This window comes from Epinephelus lanceolatus, chromosome 9, assembly GCF_041903045.1.
Source record: "Epinephelus lanceolatus isolate andai-2023 chromosome 9, ASM4190304v1, whole genome shotgun sequence".
Lineage (NCBI taxonomy): Eukaryota > Metazoa > Chordata > Actinopteri > Perciformes > Serranidae > Epinephelus > Epinephelus lanceolatus.
The window spans coordinates 10,372,026-10,385,690 of NC_135742.1; the positions used below are offsets into that span (position 1 = coordinate 10,372,026).

At 40.3% G+C, this 13,665-nt stretch overlaps 1 protein-coding gene across 1 annotated transcript in view; it reads left to right on the forward strand.

The window, feature by feature from the left end:
* ksr2 (kinase suppressor of ras 2) overlaps nt 1-13,292 on the forward strand; it is a 202,467-nt gene extending 189,175 nt beyond the window's left edge. The window contains exon 22 of the mRNA XM_033620167.2: nt 13,151-13,292. Coding sequence (XP_033476058.1) covers nt 13,151-13,157 — 7 coding nt within the window. The 3' untranslated portion in view covers nt 13,158-13,292. The remainder of the gene's footprint in view (nt 1-13,150) is intronic.
* The last annotated feature ends 373 nt before the right edge of the window (nt 13,293-13,665 follow it).

A 13,665-nucleotide genomic window follows, 5' to 3' on the forward strand; every position in this document is an offset into this window, starting at 1 on the left:
TAACAATGTCTATCTGGATAACTGGTACACCAAAGCTCGTTATCAACTAGTTCAGTCAACTGTGGGTACTTCATATCATATGAGATGAAACGGTACAGGAAGTTCCTTGGACTGCGAGACAGTAAAATGTCAGTGACAGGACATGTAGAAATAAAAAATGTACTGTCGGCCTAGACTTAAATTACATGTAGGTATCACCAGGCTATACTGTATATGACATTAATATAGAGTTTTTTTTTTTGCAATGGAGTCGGAAGAGGATGAAACTATACTGAATATGTCACATGAAACGCTCAAAAGTAACACCAGATTGTTTCTGCTGCTGAAGTAAAGGGTAGAAAGTACACTAGTTAATGACTGATGAGGTCTATCTGACTGAAATGTTGCATTTATAACAACAGGAGCCAATTAACACTGTGTGGATTATTTTACTAATGCAATATTATCTGTTTTATCCTAGTTCTCATCACACAGGTGTCTCATGTTATTTTGAGCTGCAGTGATGGAATCAGAGTGTAAAATAGCAACACTATCACTGCGGACTAAAATAAACTTTGCATAAATTAAAATACTGCTAAAATCATGTGTGTAAACGATCTCACTGTTTGTCAGAAGCTCTGTTTTAAAACCGTGGAAATAGAGCCCTAGAAAATGAAATTATTCTGCTGTCTTGTCATCTATAGGCTCCTCTTTTTTACCTGAGACTCTGGACTATCGTCCATGGAAACTTTTTTCTTCAGTGATCTGATTGGTCAGAGGTCAGGTGTTAACGGGCTGTGATCTGATACGCTGAAGTTTACCTGCTCCAGAGCACGTTAGGTGTTTAGCCTAAGATGCCACAGTGATTTATCCCGGTAAAAAGAGAACCAGTTTTGTGGTGTTGAAGTTAACCCTGAAGTTACCTCGCTCACTTCAAATTTTGTGTCGTAGGACAGGCCTCAGGTCATGATTTCTGGAAATTGACATTGCTGTTGAGTTTTTCAGATGTATTTCATTGGCACTTTGACCATCACAAGATGAGTATCATTTAGTTCCATTATATTAGAGAGAAGGCAGACATCTCTACGGCTGATATTGCACTGCATCTCACACCAAAACAGTATAGACTGATAAATAGCACCACAGGTAAAAGGGAAAATATGTGTTTTTGATTCTCGGGGTGAACTGTCCTTTTAAACACTGGCTAAGGATACTGCTTCCCCTTGCTGTTTGTGCAGTGAACATATGACACAGCAAGCAGCCACTTTGCACTTTCCTTTGAATGAATAAAATGACTTAACTGTGACTTTAAAGGACTTAGATGAAAAATATTCAGAGCTGTCCTCACTAAGAAAAACTAAAAAATAATAATAATAAAAAGCATCCACCATGATAAATAGTGATAGATAGTGTCTTCTAGTAACAGGAAACAGAAAAAAATAGAGAAAATAGTTTGTAACTGGTTCTCTCAACACAAAAACCTCATGACGAAACTTATTCGACCTCAGCAAGCTCCACTTATCAAACTGTTACATTAAGGTCGAGGTCGAGGTACTATATTTGAACTTAACTGGTAAATTTATTTCTACTCTTCCTTTGAGAGCACCCGTTCCATGACATCCATGAACTGAGCTTAGCTGGGTTCATCATTCAGGCTTCAACCTCCAGGCAGTAGCGTTACAAAGACTTCCATAAGTTTATCTTACTGAAAGCAGGAAAAATACAAATACAATTGTTCTCAAACTAAATTATGGCTTTAAGTAATGCACAGTATAAACTTATTAACCTCTCTTTCAAGATAAACAGTCTTCACTGATAGAGCTTATTGCGTCTGAAAGAACCCACCATACTTTGGCTTCTCCTGGGACTCGTAAACGATATCTTATTTAAAAGAAATAAATAAAACAATATATAATTTAAAAGTAAAGAGTAATGTGTTTAATCAAAATGGAACCAACAGAAATGTCTGGTAATTTATCATCACCACACAAAATGTAGTAATAATACTGCTTGGCTAGTTCATTAAGAGGTTAGCCTTGTGGACATTGGAGCTGCCCTCCAGGATTGAGAGGGGTGATCATTCAGAAACCAGCTACGAAAAGTGATCTCAGGGACAACATTTACACCACACATTAACATGGGATCTGTATCTCACTATCCTACCTCAGTCATTAAACTAGCATGTTAATGCAAGGTGTAAATACAAGCAGAACGCATTAGGATCAGAATTTGATTGGTTTGGCCAAACCCCATTTTGAATCGGATCACAGCCAGATGTACATCCAAGCCAGGAAGTTGAAAGGTCAGTTAACTTCTCCTTTTCCTGTTGGCTTATACAGGCCTGGCAAATACTAGAAGTAATAAATGGAATCACAAAAGCCCTTTTTAAATAGGAATTGTGCAAATTTGCAGGAAAGCCCAGTCAGTCTTTGCATTGGCAGTATAAAAACAAAATCGGGGAGTGCAGCAAAATGCCGCCTACCTGCTTTTGTTTATACAGAATGCACCTTTTTCGGGGCAATGGGGGGCGTGAGCAAGTAACAAAACGTGTAGCTCAGCGTGTGATGTAAACAGTGACGTGGGAGGGAAGCCGCAGCTGGTCAGTCCTTCGGCGATTCTCTCATAAGTTGGCCCGTCCTTCATCGTCCCCGTCATCTGACGGTTAATGGCCTCTTCGTTTGTGAGGGCAAGGAGGGTGCGCAATTTCTTGTCTCCCCAGTTGCTCATCTTTACAGTGTCTGTCAGGTTTGCGTTTCCCTCTAGCTACTAGCTGCTCGCTAATTCCTGCTATCAGCTGTTTCCTGTTTATCCACCGCCAGTGGGTCGCACATGCGGTGTCTTCAACAGCCCCTCCCGTGGCGGAAGGCCGCCTCGGTCTGTTTAAAATAAAAAGGTTCCGCCGATATGACTACCCTATGAGGCGGAAAATTGGGCGCCTCGGATCAACTCGCCAATCCAGCTCTGTGTGTCTAAACACTCGCAGCTTGCCGGCAAAACAGCCCATCATTTGCGGAAAATCTGGCAGTGTAAAAGGGGGCAATGTTTGTTTATGGTAACTTCTGGGTAGAAAACCTCATGTCATCTGCATAAAATGGAGCAAGGCAGAGCAAACGCTGCCTCGATTGGTTAGTTTTTAGCCACATAATAAAATTTACATGAATCTAAGTGTATGCTTTAAATTGCTATTGGCCTTTCCAACGGGGAACTGAAGCCGTTACTCTAGGGGAAGGCAACTTGCGTCTCCAGAGCCAAAAAAAAAAAGAATAAATAAAAGTTATTTATTTACATTTTAATTTTAATGTATCATTGCTGTAGGCCTTACATGATCCTCATCTCAATTTTCATTTATATAGATGTGTAGCCTATACACAGGATAATTCTTAAAAAACATTTTGTCAACTAAAATGTGTGTCATACATCAAACAGCCTGGTGCCTTAGCTGTGGTTAGTCTTGAGTCTCCCTCGCTAGGCTATCTATGGATTCCAAATTCAAAAAAGGAAACGTCTTGGAGGAAAACAGAGATTTGAATAGGTTTCTGACAAATTTGTTAAAGTTAAAGTACAGAATAGATCAAAAATTGCCCACTGCGGGGCGTCGCTGGCTTAGTGGTAGAGCAGGCGCCCCATGTACAAGGCTGTTGCCGCAGCGGCCCAGGTTCGGATCCAGCCTGTGGCCCTTTGCTGCATGTGATCCCCTCTTCTCTCTCTCCCCCCTTCACGCTTACCTGTCCTGTCCATTGAAGGCAAAATGCCCAAAAAAAATCTTTAAAAAAAATAAAAAATTGCCCACTGCAGAGTAGACACCATGTTGGTAAACATATCAATGAATACTCATTAGGACCTACTGGTAATGTCGATAGGCTTATTAAGATTATTATTAATTATAATTTATTATTATTAAGTAATATAACTTATTATTATTAAGACTTCATAAGCTGTGTTACCTTCATTATTAGGCTCAAATATGTTGCGGCTCCGGAAAGATTTTTTAAAATTTGTATTTCTTCAGTTATTTTCTCGCCAAAAATGTCTCTTTTGATAGTTAAGGTTGCCGAACTCTGCATTATCTCAAAGCCACCAGTCGATTGACAGCTGTTAGATTTGGCTTATCATAGACACGAGCAAAGCAACACAATGCATGAAATAAGCACAGCAGAGACATCAAATAGGTCGGACCACCGTGTATCATGATAAATGTTTCAGCGTCACAGATACAGCTGAAAATGACAAGTGAAATAAATAAATTGGTGCATCCCAGGTTAAGAGAAGACCCACCATCAGGGGTGGTCAAAGGGTACAGATGACGCCAGCTTAAGGCCCGGGGTGGGGAGGGGGCCTGCAAAAATCTGTAGTTAAAGTACAACAATTAACTTAATGACTTTTATCGCTGAAAATACAATTTATACATATTTACATGATGAATAAATCTATTGTTATCATTTAACACATCTAAATTTGTCATTTGAGTCATCTGATACACCACGCAGTTAGGTACGTGGGCAAATAACTGTAAGGATGAAAAGTGCAAAACACACACATGCAGATAATGTAAAGGCAAGGCAAAGCAGCTTTATTTGTATGGCACATTTCATACACCAGGGCAATTCAGAATGCTGTACAGAGCAATTAAATATGAAAAATAATGAAGGATACAGATTTACAATAAAATAGTAAAGAGAAAAAAAGACATATATGGTAAAATTAATTACTTTTTCAAAAGAATCACCATGGGTGGAGTAGGCAGTGTAAAAAAATAAATGTTTTTGGATGTAGCACGAACTGCAGCCTGAATAGTTTAGTCAAAATGCCTCACCGAAAATCAAGGGCTCAAAAAGGAAAGTCAGTGTGCAGAGAGACTAAGAAAATGAAAACAGAAAAGCAATGGCCAAATGTCTGGCCTAAAAAAATGTCAAGAAGCATCAAGTATGACAAGAGAAACTAAATGTGACAAAGGAGAGGCACCAGGCAGACTAGTAAATAAAATCCGCTTGATCAGGCTTGAGTGAAGATACTGATATTATATGAAACTACAATGACAAGGCATCCATTGGTACCAGCCATGTCGTGCTATCTTGTCAGGGAGGGACTACATAAAGCACCAAAGTTGGACGAAATTTTGGCAAGGGAAAAAGTGGCATTGCCATTTTTTAAATTGGGGTATTTGAATATTTCTGCATATTGGGGTTTCTAAACAGTATTGGAATTGGCTATGACTGGCTACACTTGTAGAGCCCAACTGTATTCATGTGTGATGATACACACTATGTTACTCACCACTGAAGTCATTTCATTGTAGTGACATCATTTGAAATTGCCCATGTTGGAATTAGAGCTAAATGGTGGTGGTGCTGGAGTGGCTGTGGATGAATTAGAATTTTGCCCCCCTGTTTATAATTCCTAATGGCTGACCTTAGCTTGCTTAAAGGATATGTTAACAAATTTCCAAGTCTTAAAACAATAGTCAGGTGCCCATGTGGACATTGGTTTTAGGGTGGATTTAACATCAGCGAAGCTGTTCAAACGGTACAAATCCCGAGATCTGTGTTTCTGTCCTTCATTTGTCTCAATAAATCTCTGTGAATGAGCTGGTATACTGATGACAGTGGTGTGTGCATGCATGTGTGTGTGTGTGTGTGTGTGTGTGTGTGTGTGTTTGTATGGCAGGCAGTGCCAGACCTGCGAGTCCCTGGCTGAGGAGAGAAAGTGAGTTACTGAGGGCATGAAGCGGGAAAATGGAAAGATAAATAAATAGATGGATAGATGAGAGCTCTGGCCGTCTGCACAGCCAGTCCTCATCCTTCTTCTTCTGCACCTCCACCTCTGAAGTCCAGCCTCGGCCACTGAAGCGTAAAAAATCCACATCACCCAATCTCAGGGAGGCTGGAGCCCAGCCGAGCATGAATGTTGGGTTTCTGTGGAGTTTCTTAAAAGTGTTAAAAGCTGATGAGGTTCAAAGCATTTCTTGTTACAGTACATACAGACTCATAGAAGAAAAAATAAAAACAACCAGATATTGCATTCATAGACTGAATTTATAATGGGTCATTCATATAATTTGAATCATTAAATTATTAAATAATATGCAATAAAATTCCTTAAAAAATAAAACCACAAATGTAACATATCATATAAGGATCTGGTGGCTCTGCAGCATCACAAACTGATGCTTAGGGTTATGAACCAACTGTGCTGAAATCATTTTACCTCTCTGCATCATAGGCAAAGCTAAAATAATTTAAATAAAAAGAAAGAAAGACAATTTAACTAGAAAGCTGAACCATGGATGGGGATCACATAAAGAAAACAAAACCCTCCACAAAGCAAAACGTGTGAAGTCATTCAGAATATATTTCTTTATGTTTGTCCTGATGTCTGCACATGCCCTTTTAGTTAAAACCATTTGGATCTTTTCATATTTTGTTCGTCATCACCATTTTTCATTTAATCCATTTCTTTGAATTGTTGTTCTGTCTGACCTAACAGGAAATATAAAAGCAACAAGGCTGCAGGTGATAAAACTTAATTTCTGAATGCTTTTCACATAACATGAGGCAGACCTTAGGACTTGGACCTCATGGCGACACAAAACAAAAACATCAAATATTTTCCCACAAAAGAATAAAGGAAAAAAAAGACACTATAGACAGCTTTACATATTAACAATATTATACTGCGGGCAGTTTGTAGGAAAACTTTTGAAGGTAAACTGCAGAAAGGTTTCAGCTCTAAAACTTGGAAGCATTTTTCACAGCAAGTTCTCAAGTGTCCCAGTGAGCCAGCATGCACAATAACAGAGCCTCGCCTGATTGGAATGCAGCTATCATTAATATTATTAGGTACACCTTCTTCTCCTTTTATGACATGTCAAAATGTCTGCCATGAAAAACGTCCATTGACTCAATATCAACGCTATATTGTAATTTAAAAGCTGTAACTATGAACTATGGACTTTGTTTCATGAGAACCGGATAGCATGTTATTGTTATTCGGTACTTCAGCTAAAACCTTTTTTAATCTGTTTGCTCCTCCCATAGACTCTACATTGAGATGACATCACATGCAAAAACACCCCCTGAACTACGCCAACCGGGGCTTAGCTGGAGACAAAACAATTCTTCACAGACATTAGCTAGTGCTAGCTAGCAAATACTGTTGGCTTGTTTTAGACAATGGAGGAAGATGATGCTAGTGGTGCATTCAGAAATACTCATTCCGATTGTCAGAGCGCACTCTGGCACAAAACAAACTGTTCGTAAATTTGGAGCATTCGGTTATCCAGAGCACCACACTCTCTGAGTGGCAGAGCTTACTCCCAGGGACCCTGTCTGGGGAGACGGAGCAGCAGAGTGCCGAGCGGAGTAAATGTGCAATTAACTTAACCGCTTGTTATTTCATATAGAAATGTAACACTCAGTTTCTTTGACCAGTAGGGCTCTCATTTTAGTATAGAGCGTCAGACTGAATTTACGAATGCACCATGTCAGGTCACTCACTCTCAGGGACGTGAGTGTCACTTGAATAAGTAAACAATGACCAATGGGACCAGACTGGCCGACCCGTATGCTCTCACACAGTGGATGGATGATGTCACAGGAAGCCAATCTTACAAAGGAGGATGACACTTGTTTGTTTTGCTATCGAAGTTACGTTAGCTAATGCGCAGAAAAGTTAACGATACAGAGAAATCCAATATTCCTTTTAATACCTCCTCAGTTTCTGATGAGGTGGACATGATAACCCTTAATACACGTAACGTTATTCATCCCTACAACAGGAAATACTTTTTCCCTCACCTGACATGAAGTGTGCGCTGCACGTGAGCATTTTTCATGATGGCCTTTTGTCTTATCACATTTAATTGTAGCTGTCTTTGTTTTCGATGACAGGCAGGTGCCGCTGGTATGTGACAACATTTAAGTTCTGAGCCATGACTCCTTCTATTCTGTCTCCCAATCACACAACAAGACGACATTTTAATACTGCTATGTAGCCCACAGCCCTGTGGTGGAGAGGCAGGTTTTGCCTCCAGCTAATTAAAATGACATCATTGTGACGTCCGCCCTAAAAGGATCTATACTTCTACTACTTGCCATACAAGACATCCTGACAACAGTTAAAAATACATGTCTATAAAGAAGAATGTTAGCTAATGTTAGCAAACTATGTTGTCGTGGGGGACTGTCTATTGTTCCGACGGCCCAAAATTCTGGGTCTGAATAATGCGTTATTGCTCTAAAATCCCATTTCTCTAACAGCCTGTTAATCCCCCCCAAAAACACCCATTGCTCTGAAGTCCTGTTTCTCCAAAAAAGCACACTTCCTGAAATTAGACAACCCAATGGCAGGACAAAATCTTCGTATTGTATGTTAGCCTCCCTCTTTCATCCCTTCATCCCCGTTCTTTAAAAGGTCGGTGTTGCGAAATTTGCGCATATCCAAAACCCTGATGATATCCAGGTCTTTCATAATGTTTAAAAGTAGGAATGTCTCTCCCTCTGACCAAAACTGTGGGCTTTTCTTTTGGGCATGCATCTCTAACCCACAGCCTTGTAAACCATTGGCTAGTTGGTGTGTGTACAGCGCACAGAGCTGACCATAAACAAGCAAAAGGCCGCATGTCACAAACAGTAAAAACCCCAGTTTTGGTCACGCTGTATACATGAGCAGAGAATGCTCCTAAAACCTGAATACTGGCACATCCCACGCATCTTAATCAGAAAATGCTACATTTGACAAAAGGCCTAATTAGGAGCATCCAAACAGAATATGCTGTTTACGTGATCTGTATCAAATTCAGAATACTGTCATATTCGGAATAATAGTGAAATATTAATGTGCATGTAAACATAGTCAGTGACTCTCCTAATACATCCATTAGTGTGACTCACACATTTTCTCTCTCTTGGTCTTACAAGGCTGTGGTTGTTGTTCTCTCCACCTACATGCGCTGTAACATTTCACAACCAAGAATAAGGCAATTTTTAATGAGGTATTCTGGGAAATTTAGGAGATTACTAAGTGATGTAGAGGAAGACAAGGCACGTTGTTAAAAGACACCTAAAACATCTAATCAAAGCTTCATATCAGCGTGCATCAAACATCACATACTGATAACACATAAGGATCTCGGGGGAGTCTCTCCTTCCTCCAGGACCTTGATTAAATTAATGAGGCTAATTAGATCAAGGCAGTGTTCACCTTCACAAACATGATGCAGGTCTACAGAAACACACACAGTATATGTCTTTGAAAATAGCCAATTTAGAGCAGCAGATTAGCTCTGCCACATAGCCTCTGAGGACTGTGGGCTTCTCTTTATTCATTTAAAGACACCCACATGGCTTATTATGCTGGAGATGTATTTCATTAGAGCAGAGGTTTGGAAGACAGACAGAGAAAGAGAGGGAGAGAGCACGAGCACTACAAAGTGTGCCATATAAGGGGGGTGTCCTGAAGGTTCAGCTTACTGAGCCCAAAGCCGTGCCAGTAAGGAAACATTTGTTCAGCCTTGTGGCTATAAGCAACATGCTGGCACCATACACCTGTATGTACATTGCTGTGAATCCCACGCAGCTGTTGGCCTGATTCAGTGAGCAAATGAATTTAACACTATTGCCAGAAATACTCTCGCTATCAAATCAGGTGGAAACGTCTTCCTGACTGAACATTTACAACCAGCAAGGCAGCCTGTCTGACATATTAGGGGAAGAAGTTTTTGGTGGTCAAACTGTGGTGATTTCACATCATGCTCAAGAGCCTGAGAGTGGTTGACTGTCTGACAACCACTTGGCAAACCCACACTGGTTTGAACTGTACGGCCCAAAAATAAATCTTACATAATGCAAGAGGATGGAGGATGTGACCCTGTCTTCCCCTCCAGCAGGCCCTATGCTGGCCCATCTGGCAGATAATGTGCAATGACAGTGTCACTCAGACTCGCTAAGATCCATTGTGGTTTCCCTGGATGCAAAGAATCTGGTCTGCACATTGTAAAGCGACGCTACTACTCGGACTCTCATTTTTAGAAATGATTGCTAATGTATATATATGTCTTTTTCTTTTTGCAATTTGTCAAAGTCAGATGTGTAATTGAGTTTTTTAGTGATGTGTGAACATCATTAGTCAGTCACAGTCAGTGCTGCAGGCCTATTTGTTCTGATATGGTCATGTTCAGACAACAGGCAAACACAATTTATTTTTAAGTTAAAGTTCACATTGAAAAAAACATCACTGGATTTTATTTATTGAGTTTAAAGGAACAGTTTGAGAAATACACTTATAGACTTTCTTGGTAAGAATTACATGAGAAGATGGTGGTGTTGTAGTTAAGAGAACCTCAGCCGAGACAAAGTCATGACCAAGACCTCGAGTGTTATTTTTTTTAATTTGCATTTTTGAGGATTTAGCATAGAAAGTGAAAAAAAAGGTAAAAGGGAAACAGAAAATACATGCATAAAACATAAACAAACATGAAGTAAAAAAGCGTTAGCAATATCAGGAAATAAGCGACAATAATATAATGATTATAAATTAAGAAATTTAATAATAATAATTACTTTATTATTATTTCATGGGATTTAGTTAAATAAAGCCATAAATTTAAATTCAAGTTAGGTGATACATTATATAACAACTAGGTATACCATACAGATAACAACACATGATACCTGCATGTCTAGTCATACATGCTCGCACCCATGACTGTGTGTGTACTCCAACATGGACACAGAGTTACCCACATATTTATGTGAACTATAAAGAACACAAAAACACTTCTGTGCTGTCACTCTCATTCCTTCAGCTGTCATATAATCGAAGATCATTGGGAACATCGTCTTTTACATATCTCGACCATTTTTCCCTTCTTTCTTCAAAAATGTGTTTGATTTCTAACTCTCATGGTCATTTTTTCCATTTTGTATACATTTGAGATCCGAGTGTAGCAAGACCAAAATAAGACCCAGATTTTGAGAGTTTGAGACCAAGGTCTAGGCCACACAGACACAGGATTTTTTGAAAACAGAATTTTGTTCCTCCTTTGTTCTCAAAAAAATTCCCATCCACACAAACACTCAATTTCCCATTGAAACACAATTAAAGTGCTGTCAATAGCAACATGCAGTGATATAACCCTGACCTTAATGCCACACAAAGAAAAGGAGGAAGATGTTGGCAACCAAAGCTTGAAAGAAGTTAATACTACAGTAGAAGGCTACCTGGAGCAGTGACCTCTGTCACACATTCTGATGCCTATTTTTATGTGTAAACATGTACAGTCCTGTTACCAAGGTTGAAACCAGCATTATTTTGGCCAATAATGCAAAAAATGTCGCCTCATTTGTGACGCTTCACAAAGGAGATAATGATGCACAACTCAGATAGTCAAACCCCGAACACTGAAAAATGTGGAGTTTTACAAAAGATCTGTTTGAAGTGACCTAAAATGAAATTTGTGTACACGAAAGGCCAAAACACAGAGAAAAAGCTATGTTTTTAAATAAACCTGTGTACCTTCAGATGAAGCCCAAGTGAAGTCTGGTCCCTTCCAATTCCCAGGTTGTCAAATACCGCCAAAATGTCACGCCCCCTCTGCGTCTCATAGCGACACGAAGGCCACAAAGCTGAGACACACTGTAACATACGATTAATGCTGTGAAATGGTAACAGTTAGGTTTAGACAACAAAACTACTTGGTAAGGTTTAGGAAAAAGATTGCAAATGGGTCACGTGCGTTACGTCAGTGTGCGACGATCGCACGTAAATTAGCCAACACTGCCTTTTGGTCTCACACTGAACACAAACTGCGGTCTCCTGGCTGAAAGTCTGGTTTTGGTTGATGCATCCAACTCCCCTCCCTCCTGCCCTACACAGACTTTTTTGCTTTTAATGCTACATCACTTGGCGTCCGCTATTGCCATAAATGGCTTTACATTTACAGTTAGTTTTCTGTTGCGTATCATGAAGAAACACTGAAGGCTGACTTTGGCCTCGATATCACACGCCAACGGGTGTGACCAAGCAGTGGTATTTGACCCCCTGGGGATTGGAATAGGCTGGTCAAGACCAAGGCAGGACAAGACCATGTCAAGACCAAGACGAGACCAGTGCGAGTCCCACACTGCATGAAACACAAAATGTGGAACGTACAAACCATAAGCAGTGCTCAAATTCATCTGAGAGATCCACATTACTATAAAACACCCACAGCAAACAAATGATGATTCCTCACCATTCACTTCTTTAACTGCCATAAACATATATGTATGTATGTATGTATGTATGTATGTTTAAGTGTACCATGAGAAATGTGACGACCATCAACAGTAACAAAAATAAAAAATTAGACATTTTACATTCTATCACAGTAATTAAATTAACAAATAAATGAGACAATGTACAGGGGATTTGGTGATATCCCCACAGTTTTGGACTCAACAGAACTTGAAATAAAAGTCTTCTTTGTCTGAGACGAGACAAGTCCGAGTCGAGACCCTAAAAAAATGGCCTCAGGAACAAGACCGCTCTCGTGTACTACAACACTGGCAGATGGTAGGCTCAGCTTATAGAGTCTGGAAACAGCTAGTCTGGCTCAGTTCAGCGGTAACAAATCTGCCTACCAGCACCTCTAAAATTCCCTAATTAACGAGTTATATCTTGTGTAAGTTGCCAAGCAACCGGTGGAGACTCCAGGAAGTTACTGCGCCTGGCAGCCTTGACTGACAGTGATGGCAATATAAGCAAACAACCCCACAGCTGTCATCACATTTGATTCAAATGTTACAAAATTGTGATTACTCACACTATTATGTGACATCATGTTTTCCCAGCTGAGCCCCACCCACTTCAAACCTGTGAAAACAAAAACAAAAAACACAGAACTCTCTCGTGAAATAACCAAAACTGATCAAACTGTGACAGAAAATGTAGGATTCCTTTGTTTAAAGTAGCCGACTGAGATAATATTGCTTTCACTGCCTCTTAAGATTGGATTGGCGTAATTAAAACACCTGGAACACAACTTGGGGATGTGTTTTAAGCATGTGCTCTGCATTGTGGGCTGTCTGTCTGAACATAGCCTGTTAACAGTGTGGTTTCCTGCAGGGCTGTGTGTTAAGACAGCTTCCAATTTAATGTTGTTTCTGTTTTCCTTCCCTCCCCCTTCCTGCTCCAGGCTGTAACGGAGGCATCGATGGGACTGTGTCTTTGCGTGAAGCTCGTCCTCAGCTCTGCTCACATCTGCTCCACCGCCCGCCCGCCTACCCCACCACCCACCCACCCTCTCTTGCCCCACCCTGCTTCCACAACCCCCACCTTTTCCTGCTCTTCCTTCTCGCTCCAGCTCTGACACATACATGTTTCCCCATATGCCTGATTGGACCCTTTAGCGGTCAGTATTGGCCCACTTTGCCAGAGTGGGTGACAAACACGCCGCAGACTTTCAAACAGAGGCCTTTCTCCGCTCTATGCCTGAAGCCCTTCCCCAAAACGACACCCTTGTCTTTCTGTTGAGGAATTTCAACATGCATACAGCACCATTCATGCCATGCTGCAAGTCATCCTAAGCTGCAAATGTGTTTTTTAATACCATGATTGTGCAACATATCATTCTCCGCTTTTAAGGGAGCCCCAGAGAGACATTTTCATAGCAGCTACAAAACTGTTAATTACAACATCTGGAGGGAGCAA